The sequence below is a fragment of the Capricornis sumatraensis genome, chromosome 8 (genome assembly GCF_032405125.1).
Source record: "Capricornis sumatraensis isolate serow.1 chromosome 8, serow.2, whole genome shotgun sequence".
In the NCBI taxonomy this organism is placed as follows: Eukaryota; Metazoa; Chordata; class Mammalia; order Artiodactyla; family Bovidae; genus Capricornis; species Capricornis sumatraensis.
In genome coordinates, this window is record NC_091076.1 from 24,318,488 (window position 1) to 24,333,819 (window position 15,332).

Below are 15,332 nucleotides of genomic sequence, written 5' to 3' on the forward strand. Positions count from 1 at the left end.
TGAATTAGGTTGTTATTACCCCATGTTACAGATGAGGAAACCAAGATAAAGAAAGATTAAGTAATTTGTCCAGCATCACATTGGGTAATAAGTAGTAGACCTCGAATTTTAAACTCAGGCTTTCCAGCTTAAGAGACCTTAACCTCTTAACTTAATCTCTTTGCTTATTAGACAACACAGGCTTCTGGAGTGCTGAACTGATAGTCCAGTGGGTTATGGAGATCTTTATTTCCCCAGCACCCAATATGGTGCCTTGGACTAAAAGTGTCCATATATAAATGATCAAACAGGCAAACTCAGGTCTTCCTCTTAATCTTGATGTTCCCAATAAAACTTTGAAACTTGAAGCTTAATAATTTTCTTGGTGCAAAATAAGGTTTTGTTTGTAATTTAAGATTCATAAAGGTAACGTCTAACGTAATCTCTCAGGTGATACTTACAGGTAAATTATTACATATTGTTTGTAAAGTTGAAATCTTTTATAATTTGGTTTTGCTGTTGGACTATTTTTAAACTAATTTGAGAGGTTTTAAGAATTGGAAATTCAGTATGTAACTATTGTGGTTTTTATTCACAGTAAAAATGAAATATGCAGAAAATGTTCCCCACAACATGACAGAAAAGGAATTCTGGACACGTTTCTTTCAGTCCCATTATTTTCACAGGGACCGGCTGAATACAGGGTCAAAGGACCTCTTTGCAGAATGTGCCAAAATAGATGAAAAAGGTAATTGCTTACCCCTGACACACTCTAGCTGCTGCTCTCTAGTCATCAGTGCCATTACTGATTTTTTGCTTTCTGGGAAACGTAAAACTTAATCAATTTTTTATTTCATTGATTCTCTAGGATTAAAAACAATGGTTTCATTAGGAGTGAAAAACCCGCTACTTGACTTAACAGCTTTGGAAGATAAACCATTAGATGAGGTAAGTAGTAGTAAAAGGATTTACAAGAGAAAACAGTCTTTTCCTAGTCTTCAACATTTGTATTTTAAAATTGCCTGAAGTATAGATGTTCTACTTGTGAGAAGGTAAAACAGAATAACGTTATTTGGAGTGGTTTATCAAAAGTGCTTTTTTGATAGCGCTGTTCATTGTTAAGATTGCATGGGAGAACTGAAATTCCTCTGTGAGTTGGTAGAACATTTTTTACAAGAATTTTTTAACTGCCTTATCAACAGTTGTCTAGGTATTAATAAAGGTTTAACAAATGTTTATGCTATATCTAACATTAAGTAAGTGTGAAAAAATATTTGTAGGTAGGGAAAAGATGATAAACATCCTTGGGTCCCCACTGTTTACCAAATGTTAAGCACAGTCATGACCATTACTCCACATTAGCCCCATTATGTTTCAATAGCTGAACCATCGAGTATGAGCTACCTACCTCAACATCATGACTCCAGACTTAGAAATTCATCCAATGCTAGAGAAATAGGTGATCCCTTCTGATCAAGGCTAATTCTGTCCCTGCCTCTGTCTTCTAGTCTAGAAAGGAACTTGCCTTCCTCAGTTATTCTCTGGACACTGTTACCTTTTAGTGCCCTTCGTTTCACTTGTTAATTTTCTTGCTTTCCTTTGGCTCCTTTTCTATTGACATGTTCTTGTCTGTCTTCTCTTAGTGTATGCATGCTCCAGGTGAGAAAACCAATGCTAAAATTTCATCTATAGTCTAAATTATTAAATTAACAGAAAATAATCTTGGTGCCCCAGTTAGTTGTTTCCCGAATGAAATTCAGTTGTTTTCTTGAAAATTCCCAGCACTCAGTCACTTCCTGGTGAATCTCAACATTATAAACATGACCTCTTTAATCACCCTGAGAAAATGAAGCTAAATAAACCACACAGCTGTTAAGTATGTTGACTTTAAAACCAAACTACTTGGTTTTAAATTGTAGTTTTTTTAATGTTTCTAATATCAGTTTTCTTGTAAAATGAGGTTAATAGTTCTGACCTTGAGGAGGGGTAGGAAATTTGGAGAGTTGTTGTTTAAGTATATGAACTTACAGCTAGTAGATCATTTTTGTAGACCTAATGCACAGCATGGCTGACAGTAGAAACCTCAGGTTGCTCAGAAACTGGGTCTTAGTTCTCAGCAAGAGAAACGATAATTATGTGACATGATGGGGTATTAGCTACACTGGTGATCATTTTGCAATCTGAAATCAACACATTGTAAACCTTAAAGTTACACAATGATCTTTTTTTTTTTTTTTTTTTTTACATTTTTTAAACTATCCATGTTGTATTCCCTTGCATGGATATATAAAAATTGATAAAACCAAGCCTTTTAATAAAAGTGTTGGTTGATTCAATTTTTCCCTCCTCTTTCCCTATCATCCTCTAGTAATTCTGTCCCAGGATATGGGCTTGGGGCTCCTTGTAATTACATTCTTTCCATTCCATTGCTAAAAATACCAATACTAACTGTGTCATGATGATTCCCAATTAGTCCTGGTCTGGCTAACCCAAGAAGTCCAGAATCATATGTCCAACTCCCAACTTGGCATCTTCATCTAGGTTGTTTCCACACACCCTTCAGCATAACATGTCCAGAATGGAGTCTTTGATTCCCATCGTCAAAAACCTGTTTCTTCCTGGCCCTTCCCTGTGTCAGTTAAAAAAAAAAAACATTACCATGGACTCGTTTGTTCAAGCCAAAACCTAGTAGTCTCCTTGATCCCACCCCTTTGTAGACCGCCAACATTCAGTTGCTCAGCAAGTGCTCTACATCGCAAAACTGTCTGCACAGACGCATTAGCCTCCTAATTGATCTTCTTGTTTCTTTTTGTTCCCTATAGTTTATTCTTCCCTAGCAGTAAGAGTTATAAATCAGATCATAATGTTCCCTTATGTAAAAACTTTTTCAGGGATTTCTCATTGAACTTAGAATAAAATTGAAACTACTGCCAGTCTCTTCTTAATTTGGCCTCTGCCTACTCAGTTGGGGCTGTTTCCTGTCCCACCCTTCATTCGAGGTATACTGAACTGCATACAAACCCATGACACAATGTTTTACATTACTCCTATACCTTTTGTTTAAGCAGTTTCTTCTTCCTGAAATGTTGTCTCAGTGTTTGCCTTGCAAGCACCTACCTATTCATCTTACGGTGCTCCACGAAGCTCTTTTGAACCTACCCTCCCCGCCCCCCACCTCTAATGGGATTGACCACTTCTTTCATAGCACCTGTAAGTTTTAACTTATGTGTAATGGCTTACAGCCCAGCATCCCAACTAACCAATATTTTAATGATTTGCTAACTAGCCAAAAATTGCTCCTTAGGGAAAAAAATGCAGCACTTAGCAGTTAAGATATTTTTGTGATACTAAAAGCAGTTAGTAGCATTTTTTCATTTTTGTGTGTGTGTATAATGTTACTTATTTTTAAATTTTTACCTGTAAATATTTTGAGTCCTATATCCAGAAAATTTTTTAACTCAACATATCTGTACTAAATTGTTCCTTGCAGGGCTATGGCATTTCCTCCGTGCCATCTACTTCTAATTCTAAATCCATCAGAGAGAACAGCAACGCTGCCATCATCAAGAGATTTAACCATCACAGTGCCATGGTCCTGGCAGCAGGTCTCAGGAAACAGTTAAGTACACATGCAGAGGTGCACTGATTGGGCTTTCTGTGATAGCCAGATAGTTGTTGTTGTTCTTCCTGTGGTACTTAACATTAATTTTTTTCCCTTTGTTTTCAGAGAAGCACAAAAGGAACAAAATGGTGAGCCCAGCAGCACTGATGGCAATTCCGGAGATACAGATTGCTTTCAGCCAGCAATCAAAAGGGTATGAGTACAAAGTCTGGAATGCTTATGGCTCAGATTTCTCCAGATATATGTTATGTAACTGCCAGTACCTTATGTTGACCCTTGATAAGTTCAGATGGCTTTAATTCTTCTGACCAAGCTGTTAAGTATTTGGCTTAAAGAATACTTCCTCAGTTTTGGCTTACCAGCCTACTTTCCATAGACTCAAGTCTGTTAACTGGTTTTATTGTTTTATTTTTCTCCTTCACCTGTAAACACACATAAATGTTAACACATAGTTTCATTTTCTGGAAGAGAGTACCCAACAAAGGCAATATGACAGAAAGAAAAAACTAAAGGTTTGTGTATTTGACTTTAAAAGATAAGATTTGGCCCTCATGTAAAACCTAGCATTTTAGAACTAGAAATGTCTTTCATTAAATACTGAAGATGGATTGTGAGGGAGTATGAACAGTTACCTACTTGTATATTTCTTCTCTCTTTGCAACTTTGCCAAGCTTCTGTATCCCTCAATTTTAAGTTCCTCCCTCGTTATAAAAATTATGATAAGGGTTTCTTAGAGGGCAATCAGGCAATATAGTGTATTCGATTTTTAAAGGTTTATACCCTTAATTTCACTTCCGGACAGTATTCCACTTGGAACTTTTTTTTTTTTAAGATATATGCAAAGATTTAGATACAGATACAGTGACAGTATTATAATTGAGAAAATAGCAAACATGATAGTCGTGATACATCTCTACAGTGGAGAGTGATGCATGCAGCGAATAATGACTGCTTTAAAGGATTATTGATACGTTGAATTAAAGTGAGTTCGCATATACCATGACAATAGTTCACTTCATTAAAATTAAAAGAAGCCATTTTTTCATTGCCTTACATGCCATATTAGGTGGCAGGAAACAAAAATGAGTAAGACTGGGTTTTTGTCCTCAAAGAATTTAGTGTCTATAGGTAAGACAAAATGAAAAGAATAATTGTAAAACAGAATTTAAAGTGTAGTAATTGTTTATTTACAGTAGGAAACAGAGAGTAAGTAGATAAAGTTTGTAGAACAAACTAATATGATACAGTTAAGTTTGTGAACTTTATGAACTTTAAGAGATTATGGGTCCTTTATGTATTTCAGTCACCTAATATATTTCTACAGGATATACACCTTTAAAATTAACAAAGTAAGATATTTCTTTTCTGAAATAAGCAAAGTGAAGCTAAAATATAAGTTAGAGATGCTAAAAAGAAATCTTGAAAGTGATTTTTTGCTTTGCAATATTGCACTGAGTACCCTTGATTCTTGGTAGTGATGAAATTGTCAAAAATCACTGTGTGAATTTTCACAATATTCAATGATAAACTGACTCAAGATGTTCTTTCACATCAGTGGTTGTCTGCTGTGTGTTCTACAAGGGATTTATAAAATGAGAGATCCTGGAATAATAATAAGAGTCCTCATATTCATGGAGCTTTCAGTTAAGTGTGAAAGTTAGGTGGATGACCAGGCCTTGGCAGAGATTTAGGATTTGGATTCATATAAACGGTTGGGTCAGGACATGACTTAAATCAGGCAGCAGGAGGGGTAGAAATGAGCTTGACATACGGGAATGGTAGTGAAAGACATCAGTATGCCTGATGACAGTTGGCTCAAGGGTATAGAAATGAGAAAGTAGTAAAAACACACTGAGACTATGCGAGGTGGGACTGATTGATACATTACTCTGAATAGCGTGCTAAGATCAGATTTGTTCGTATACAGTCCAGGAGAAAGCACATTAGTAAAACCAAGATAAAGAATGCAGACGTAAACCCAAATACATGAAGGGATTAAATACGTATATGATAAACATGGCATTTCAGAATCAGTGGGGAAAGATGTTATTCTACAAATGATGTTGGGGGACTGATTAATATTTTTTAAAAAAACTGATTCCCTACCTTATTGTTTATTTTACAATAAATTCTGTTGGATCAAAGTTTAAGCAAAAAAAAAAAAAATTCACAGAAGAATAAGTATAAAGGGAATAATTAAAACTGAAAAACACCAAAGTGAGGGCAAAAAGTATTTGCAACAGATAATAAAATTAATTTTTTTAATTTATTTTGAGTAAAATACACATTTTCGTCTATCAGATTTTCAAATATTAAAGGTTTAATGATGCATAGTATGGTCAGAGTATAGGAAAACAGTTACTCTGTTAAGTGGTAGCTATGTATAGAGGGGACACATGTAGGAAGTGCAGCAATAAAAAGTGTTGTGTTGATAATTATAGGCGAAGTTACAAGAATCCATTGAATATGAAGACTTGGGAAAAAATAATTCCATAAAAACAATTGCACTAAACCTCAAGAAGTCAGATAGGTAAGTTTGGTGACTATTAAATTAATTTGAAGCAAAATAGTTTTATAACACAAGTTGGTACAGAATTTATTCTGCAAGTGTAGTATTCAAGTTTTTATCAGTTTGTTGCCATAAAATATAGTATTATATTTCCTTAAAAAGTTACTTTGTAAATCTCAGGAAAGGATCCTAAATGATTGAAGCGAAGAAAATAACTTAGCTATCTGTGCTGTTCTCTTATTACCCTTATTGGAATTAAGTTATTTAATTGAAATATCTTTAACTCTTTACTTGGGGGGAATGTGGTATGGAGACTGCTAAAATATTTGACAGACAAATATTGAGCACCCTCATTATATGTGATTAGTAATTTCTTGGCTAATCTTCAGGTATTATCATGGTCCAACTCCAATCCAGTCGCTGCAGTATGCAACAAGTCAGGACATTATTAATTCTTTTCAAAGTATTAGACAAGAAATGGAAGCTTATACACCCAGATTAACTCAGGTAGGTGACTTACACAGTTTGAAAAACAGAATTCCCAGTTACTTTTTATGAGCACATTCATATTTATAAAACTCATACTTTACTTGGGGTAAAGACATATTTCTGCTTAATAAATTGAAAAAGGTAAAGAGAAATATTTGGCATACCTGAAGTTCAGATGATAAAATAATGAGTTTTGTGGTTGGTGATTTTTTTTCTTCCATATATACAGTTTTGTTGGAAAAATCTCCCAGATTTCCAAAAAATTTCTGGACATCATTCTGTAGATATTCTTTGTTTTTGCCTGCCCTTAGACATACTTCAGTTGATCAGCAAGTTCTGTCAGTTCAGTAATTCTTCACTCCGTCACCTTGACTTAGGTAAACAGGTCAGGTTTTCAGCACAGCCACTGCAAGTTATTTTAATAAAAGCATGATTCCAGCCACATCACACTGCAACTTAAAAACCTTTAGTGCTTCCCTTTCTTCTCATAGTAACTGGATGTTCTTTCTCTGACTCGCCAAACCCTACAATCTGACCCTAACCCACATCTCTAGTCCCAACTCCAGCCATATCCACCATTTCCTTCCCCACATAACTTAAAAAGAGTCCTGTACTCCAGCGTAACACACTATAAACTACCCAGAGGTTTTTCATCGTATCATCTACGTGCTTCCTGGGCTTTCTCTCATGCTTTCTCTCTTAAGAGTGTCCTTTGCCTGTTTCTATGTCAAGGAACAAATAGTAATAATTCAAAGTAGTTCAAATTCCATTGCCTTTGTAAAGCAGTCCTCAGCATGCCCAGGAAGAGTTATTTTTTCCATTTTCTCTAGTTTCATAAACACTCAGACACTGAATTGAAACCTGAATTGTAGTGCTTATCACATATGGGGACTTACTTTTTAACTTTTAATCTTGAAATCTTAGATTTACAAAAAGTTGCAAAAGTTTTCTGACCCATTTTGAAGGTAGATCCCTTTGTGAGCATGCTAAGTTGCTTCAGTCCTGTCCAACTCTTTGAAACCCTATGGACTGTACCCCAGTAGGCTCCTCTGTCCATGGGATTCTCCAGGCAAGGATACTGGAGTGTCTTGCCATGTTCTCCAGGACATCTTCCTGATCCAGGGATTGAACCCTAGTTCTTAGTCTCCTACATTGGCAGGTGAGTTCTTTACCACTAGCGCCACCTAGGAAACCCCAGATCCCTATACATCTAAATAACACAGTACAGTTACAGAAACAATAAGTTAACATTGTTTAAGTCTTATTATCTAACCTGTATTCTTTTCAAAAATTTTTTTTTTCTTTATTTGGCTGTACATGGTCTTTGGATAAGGAAATGGCAGCCCACTCCAGTATTCTTGCCAGTAGAATTCCGTGGACAGGATCCTGGCGGGCTACAGTCCATGGAATTGAAAAGAATCGGACATGACTGAGCAACTAACACACATGGTCTTAGTTAAGGCACTCAGGATCTTAGTTGTGGCATATGGGATCTAGATCACGCCCAGGCCCCCTGTATTGGGAGCATGGAGTCTTACCCATTAGACCACCAGGGACGTCCCTAACCTATATTCTTGGAAAATTTTCACCAATTGTACCATTAATGTCCCTGGAGCGAAAAAAAAAATTTTTTTTTGGTCCAGCATCCAAATCAGGTTCATGAATTGCATTCGGTTCTTACGTCTCTTTAGTTTCCTTTATGGTGGAGTAGTCTTTCAGTCTTTATCTTTCATGACCTTGATGTTCGAAAAGTAGGTCAGTTTTTTTGTAGAATGCCCTCAACTTCAGTTTCTCTTAACATTTTCTCATGATTGGATTTCATTTTTAGCAAGAATTCCACCAGGTTGCTGTGTAAGTAATACGTCATCCTTTGTGCATCTTACGAGGAAGCACATGTTTATTGTCCTGCCTTGCAGTGCTAACTTTGATCACTTGGTTAAGGCTCTGTCTATCTGATTTCTCTGCGGAAAACTTAACCAATTTTTCCCTTCATAATTAGTAAGTATCTTGTGGGGAGATACTGTGTAACTATTTTGTTTACCCTCAAACTTTTACTGACTAATGTTTTAGAATCTGTTGATGATTCTTGCTGAAAACAGTTATTACCATAGTGGTAGTTAAATGGTGATTTTCTAATTCTGTCCTCCCATCAGTTGACCTTCTGAACCTCCCTGACTCATTCATATTTATTTACTTTATAAGCATGGATTCTTATATTCTGTGGGTTATAAATTGTTGCTATCCTTTTTTTTTTTTAACTGAGATATCTTACAGTAAAATTTACCTTTTCAGTATATTCTTTTGAATTCAGTGTGTATATACAGTCATGTAATTACCAACACAAATAAAAGGCAAGTTTTGTCACCCCTGAAAAGGTACCCTTGCACCTTTGTAGTTATACCCTTTCCACGCCCTTTATATTGGCGCCTATATCTTTCTGACAGTATCTTCATCAGTTTTGAGCAGCTCTTTAGTTTATGGCACAATGAGATAGATACTCCAAATTCATCTAACTCTTTCCCTGCTTGGCAAGTGTTGAGTAGGTTTAGAAACCAAGATCTGAATACTAGGTGGGATGTCATTTGCTACTGGTCTCTTTGTCCTGTTAGTGGACAAAGCAAAGAAATATGTGTGTACATACTTATGCTCACATAGCAAATATGGGATTATCTGACTACATCTTCCCTTCTAGATTTGGCCCTTGGGCCAAAGTAGTTCCACCTAACATTTTTTGTACATTTATTTATTTAGTTAGTTCAAGGTTGAAAGAGCACTTATTTTGTACAAGTTCTTTTTATTGTATATAGGTCAACACTAAGTTTTTTAAGCTGTGGTTAGTTTAGATTTTTCCCTCCAAAAAGTGATTTGATTATCTGAGACACGTGAAGAGATGATCTGCCATCGGGTGTGTATCCATGAGTGTAGCCAGTGACTAGTCAGCAGGTGTAGCAATCAGTGAAACTTCTGCTTACAGTGCATTATAACACTTTCTGTATGTACACACAGAAGGAAATAGGAATCAAGTGAACCTTCATGTCTCCTTGACTCTTAGTTGACATGTAATGTGCTCTTCATACCAAGTTAAGTGTTCTGTTTCTCATCCAGCCCGTACATACCTGGATTTCTACTTGTGAAACACACTAGCCCTGTGCTTGAGCTGTTCAGCAAATGATTTGTTCCTTGCTATGGCTGGTCTTTAGCACTTATTAGGCACGCATTGAAGAGATACATCAGTTATGTCCCTGAATGTTCATGTGGATATAGTAGGGAATGTAGGTTTTTTCCCCCTTTTGGCAGTGTGTATCCACTTCCTTGAAAAATGCCAAGTGATAAGTTTCTATTTTGCTGGATTTTCTTCTGTCAACTGCCAGCCAGGGTTTATCTTTTTTTTTTGACATTTTTTCTTTCCTTAAACTCAGTTTTACCTTCAGTGCTAAGAAGTTGGTACCTAAGAAAGAGCTTGGCTATATCACTTATATGTGGACTCTAAAAAACAGTACAAATGAACTTATTTACAAAACAGAAACAGACTCAGACATAGAAAACAAACTTCTGGTTACCAGAGGGGAAAGTGGGGGCAGGGGTGGGGGAGGCAGGAATAAATTGGGAGTATGGGACCAACAGATGCACACTACCGCATAGAAAATAAACAATAAGAATTTACTGCACAAAGAACTGTATTCAGTACCTTGTGATAAATTATAAAAGAATAAAAAAAGAATATGGTTATATACATATATATGTTTAACTGAATCAGTTTGCTGTATACCTGGAACTAGCACAATATTATCCATCAGCTATACTCTTGAAGGTGGGGAAGCTTGACTAGACAAAAGGGTGTGTATTTTGAGGTGCCTATGAATTTGCCTGGTGTTCTGGAAGATTCGTAGGTATTCTAGTAGCCTTATGGGAAGTAGCTCACTCTGGGTGCCATAGACTGTGTGTTCCTGGACACTCACTGTTAAACTGAAATGTTCCCTTCATTCCTTTCAGGTTCTCTCAAGTAGTGCTGCCAGTAGCACCATCACAGCCCTGTCGCCTGGAGGAGCGCTGATGCAGGGAGGGACACAGCAAGCCATAAACCGTACGCTCTGGGCCTCCTTTTGCTACCCCTTTACCTAAATCAGCTCTAAAAAGCAATTTGAGAAGAGTGCTAAAGTTGTATTGGTTTTCCTTTGGAACATTTGCAGGATCTGTGTTTTGTTTTTATGCATCCAGATCCTGAAGCATACCTAGAAACAAACAGTGGCACATTGCTATGTCACTAAAAGTTTTTTTCCCTCTCCTACCTCTTAAAGCAAAACCTGAAAAGTCCTCTGAAACCCCAAGGGAATTTAGTGTCAGCCACAAAATCACTAACTTAGAATAGCACATCCAGGTTTAACATTGGCAGAGTGCACATTCACATTTATACTGTGAGCATAAATTCTCATTCTCTCAGAGACTGCACACACATGGGAAAATAGCTTTTATTCTGTGAACCTCTTTTTCTTTTGCAGAGATGGTGCCAAATGATATTCAGTCTGAATTGAAACACCTGTATGTGGCTGTTGGGGAACTTCTACGGCACTTCTGGTCCTGTTTTCCTGTTAATACACCATTCCTAGAAGAAAAGGTTAGAACTGATCCCAAACACAGCCAGCCGTTTTGATAATGTGAATTAGTGAGGTGTTATCTTGACGTTGGAAAACTGTGTTGAACGTTTACCATGTGCCAAACACTACTTTGTCTATATTGTTTCATTTAAGCCTCACAGCATCCTCATAGAGTAGGTATTGATACCCATTTTGTAAAGAAACTTGAGATCCAGATCAGTTCCATAACTATTAATTGTACATCTTAAAACTTAACTATCATTTTGCTGTACACCAGAAACTAACACAACATTGTTAAGTCAACTATACTTCAATTTTAAAAAAATAGTAATAGCCTTACTATATAAACTATCTTACAGACAATCTTTAGGGTCTCCCCTAGTGGTCCAGTGGTTAAGAGTTCACATTTCCAGTGCAGGGAGTGTGGGTTCATTTCCTGGATTATCTTTAAAGCTACAGAAAAGGTGCATTTTTTATGTATAATTTGCAAAAGAATAAAAAATTTGAAATAATCGGTATTGGCCAGTTTGATGAGAGTCCTTTCTGCTGCTGCTAGTACTACCTTTTTAAAAAATGCTTTGACCCAGAAATTCAACATTTAGAAATATAAGAAAATAATAATTAAGAATGAGTATATGCAAATATTGAGCCATAGAGATGTTTCTCTACCACTGTCTGTGTTAGAAATGGTCTGATACCTATCAGGAGAGGATTGGTTAAAGATATATCCATTTTAAATGATGACCTAATATTTAATGACTTAAAGATGTTCACAGTAACCAAGTGGAATTTTGTAACAGTATATACCGTATGTTTTCCACATACACATTTATACACATGCACAAAAAAAATACCAGGAAGGATAGGAATTATGAACCAGAAAAATCTAAATATATTAGATAACTGCTTCTCTGCCTGGTGGAGCCAGTAAATCTTAAAGAAAGAAAGTAACCTTATGTGTATTTTTCCCTTGATCTCTGTAGGTTCTTGAGAGTCTAATTCATTATTTCTCTCATCTTTTTTAGGTAGTGAAAATGAAAAGTAATTTGGAACGATTCCAAGTTACAAAGCTCTGCCCATTCCAAGAAAAAATTCGGAGACAGTATTTAAGCACAAATGTAAGGCAAAAATCTAATTTTGGCCTGATTTTTTTTCTCTATAGTAAAATGATGAAATTAACTTCATTTTCCTGTAATTGAGTATATATGTTGGTTTTTATGTCCCTGGGAATCCTGTTTTTTAATTGTAAAATGTATCATACATTCATAAGTGTATAAAACACAGTTGCTTTTTTAAGCAGTAAAGCCAGTGTGTGCTCACCACGCGTGGTAAGAAATAGAACCAGCGCCTGAGTGCCCCTGGCCAGTTGCCCACACCTCCTTCACACACTCTCAAGGCCACGACTAACCCAGCATCTGTAATAATCATCTTCATGATTTTCTTTATAGATTTACAACCTATGTATATGTTCCTAAAAATGTTTATTTTGAAAACCTGAGTAACAAGTTACGTTCTAGCAGTGCAAAGAAAGGCAGAGTTGCCATTCTGTAGAGCGAGCTGGGAAGTTCCTGGGCAATGGCCTCAGCTCCCCTGTTGACAGCAGGGCAGCAGTGAGGCGGTGCATGAGAAGTGTCGCCTGCACCCAGGATTTCTGATGTTTTTAATGCAGGGCTAGAGCAGCCCCACACAAAACCACACACACACAGAGCAGCCCCACACAAAACCACACACACAGAGCAGCCCCACACAAAACCACACACACGCAGAGCAGCCACACAAGATTGTTTCTCTGTGGGTAATGCAAGTCTTTCTCAGAGATGACTAGGAAAAAAATAACATATAAAACTATTTATGTTCAGTGTGTAAGTAGGATAAGCAAAACAGGAAATTTCACAGTTGAAAGCTGAAAAATCTTCATTAGTAATATTTTTAGTAAGTTTTTATTCCCTAAACATTGGTTTTTTCCCTCAAAACGTAATAATATTATTTATAATCAGAAAAGAAGCTTGAAGTGTCTTCCCACAGCAGAGCAAGGATCTCAGATTTCAGTTCCTGTGCCTTCTCATTTGATTGTAACTGCCTGGAGCACTGTAAAAAGGACTCTGGTAAAAAGAATTCTGAGCCCCTGAGCAGCCTTACCCAAGGCTGTGGTGTTTATCTCTTCTAACTGGTACTGTGGAAACATGTGGCCTGTCAAGCAGAATAAATGACTTTTATGTAGTTTACAGACAGAAGTAAATAACACTCCCCTACACAAACACACTTAGTGATAACAGATGTGGTAAGAAAGGTTTGTTTTGTTTGTTTCTAACTCTACCTCAGATTGAATCCAAATTGTTGGCATGCTGTAAGGATTTAAGCCTTCCTGTTCTCTGTCTCCATACTGCCAAAATTGACTTGGAGACTTTACAAAAATTGTACTTCCAACCATGTAAATTACACTGTCCACTTCCAAGGAAACAGATAATCCAAGGACATTCTACCTCAGGAGTCTTTATCAGCTTAGATCAGTGTGGTCCTGTTGACTTCTAGTTATGTCTATGATGAGGGCAAAAATTTTTTCTACTCAAAGTACATAGTCCTGACCTAAGGGGTTTCATAGTACTTGTGTGGAGCTTTAAGACCAATTACATTTTTCTATAATCTACTGAATTATGTGGAAATCCTGAAGTGTTGAGAGCTGGAAAAGACCTAGAGAGCACAGAAAAGTGCTTCTCAAGCTTGTTCAGAATCAGGCTCAGAAGCTTGTAAAAATGAAAAGATGCCTGGGTATCATCTCAGACCTGCTGCCTCAGAATCTTCAGGGGAGTAGGGCATTTTTTATATTTTCTCTCAGATAGTGTTGATGCCCTCTGGATCTTACTTAGAAGTCTAATGTTTAAACCTCGAAACCTCTCTGATTTGACCGAAGAAACTGAGGCCTGTAACACAGATTTTCCTGTTGTGTTGTGGCTGGTTAATGACAGGGCAGACATACAGTGTAGGCAGAGCAGGTGAATTTCAGCCTCTGCTGTACACCGCCCCCATCCCTCTTACCTTTCTAGACGAAATGTATCTGAGAACCTTCACAGAGGGCCTGCGTGTTGCCTCATTGGGGAAATAAAAAAGAGCTTTGCAAATGTGCTCTGAAATATGGACCAGATCTGAGTCAGAAGCATTAACCTCACCAGCCATTAGCCCTTGTTGCTTAAGAGTGTTGTTTGTTTTTCAGCTGGTAAGTCACATAGAGGAGATGCTGCAGACGGCCTACAACAAGCTCCACACATGGCAGTCACGGCGTCTGATGAAGAAAACGTGAAGTGTCTGCAGGTCTCACAGGTTTTGTGAGACTGAGAGAACTGTGGCCTGCAGTCACTCTGGAAACCTGGCCTGACGACATGCAGGTGATCACACAGGAGTGACAAGAAACATCTGCAGCACGCCGACTCTTGGAGCTGATGCTGTTGTACTTGCACATTGAGAACTGACAGGAAAGGAACTGTGATTAAACTAAAAGCTGGGGAAGTAAATTAAGGCAGAACCAAAATGAGCTAAGTTGCAAATATATATATATATATATATATATTTTAAAAAGACACTGTTTACTGCAGTTACTCAGGAACTGCTTTTGATTCACATTAAGCTGCTTTCAGAAATTAAAAAAAAAAAACAACACTTTTTAAAAGGGTGCATTGATAAATCTGAGGTTTTTGTTTTGTTTTGTTTTTCTGTGTAAATTTTTTTCCTAAGTTTATGGCACAGGGTACACCTTAAGTATTTCTCCTCCATCTTCCACTTGGATCCTCAAGTTTTGCTGAATTCTAGTTGTACCTTACATCAGCAAGTTAAAGAGAGTACTTTAAAGCAGAGGGAGACTGTTGCTCAGCCATCCAGAAACAGTTGTAGTCAGAAGACATCATTGGTCCTGTGTTTCCTACGGAAATAAGAAACAATAAATATTGCACTGAATGTTTGTGGTTTGGCGTCCCTAAATGATAAAGAGGGGACATGTTTGCAGAAAGTCGTGTGAGGTTTTTATGCAGAATTTTGTCAGAGGACAATGGCGCTGCATGTTTTTCTTTGAGTGCAAATGTACATTGCTAAGATTTTTTTTAAGATGGCATGTGCTTTGAAAAGAGGAAATTGCATTTTTAAGAGT

The 15,332-nt window shown here is 37.0% G+C and overlaps 1 protein-coding gene across 1 annotated transcript in view; it reads left to right on the forward strand.

Annotated features, from left to right (window-relative positions):
- GTF2H1 (general transcription factor IIH subunit 1) overlaps positions 1-14,718 on the forward strand; it is a 28,753-nt gene extending 14,035 nt beyond the window's left edge. The window contains exons 6-15 of the mRNA XM_068977731.1: positions 578-727; positions 848-927; positions 3,470-3,597; positions 3,707-3,794; positions 6,043-6,131; positions 6,500-6,617; positions 10,593-10,683; positions 11,099-11,214; positions 12,220-12,312; positions 14,406-14,718. Of these exons, the coding sequence (XP_068833832.1) occupies positions 578-727; positions 848-927; positions 3,470-3,597; positions 3,707-3,794; positions 6,043-6,131; positions 6,500-6,617; positions 10,593-10,683; positions 11,099-11,214; positions 12,220-12,312; positions 14,406-14,492 (1,040 nt within the window). The 3' untranslated portion in view covers positions 14,493-14,718. The remainder of the gene's footprint in view (positions 1-577; positions 728-847; positions 928-3,469; positions 3,598-3,706; positions 3,795-6,042; positions 6,132-6,499; positions 6,618-10,592; positions 10,684-11,098; positions 11,215-12,219; positions 12,313-14,405) is intronic.
- The last annotated feature ends 614 nt before the right edge of the window (positions 14,719-15,332 follow it).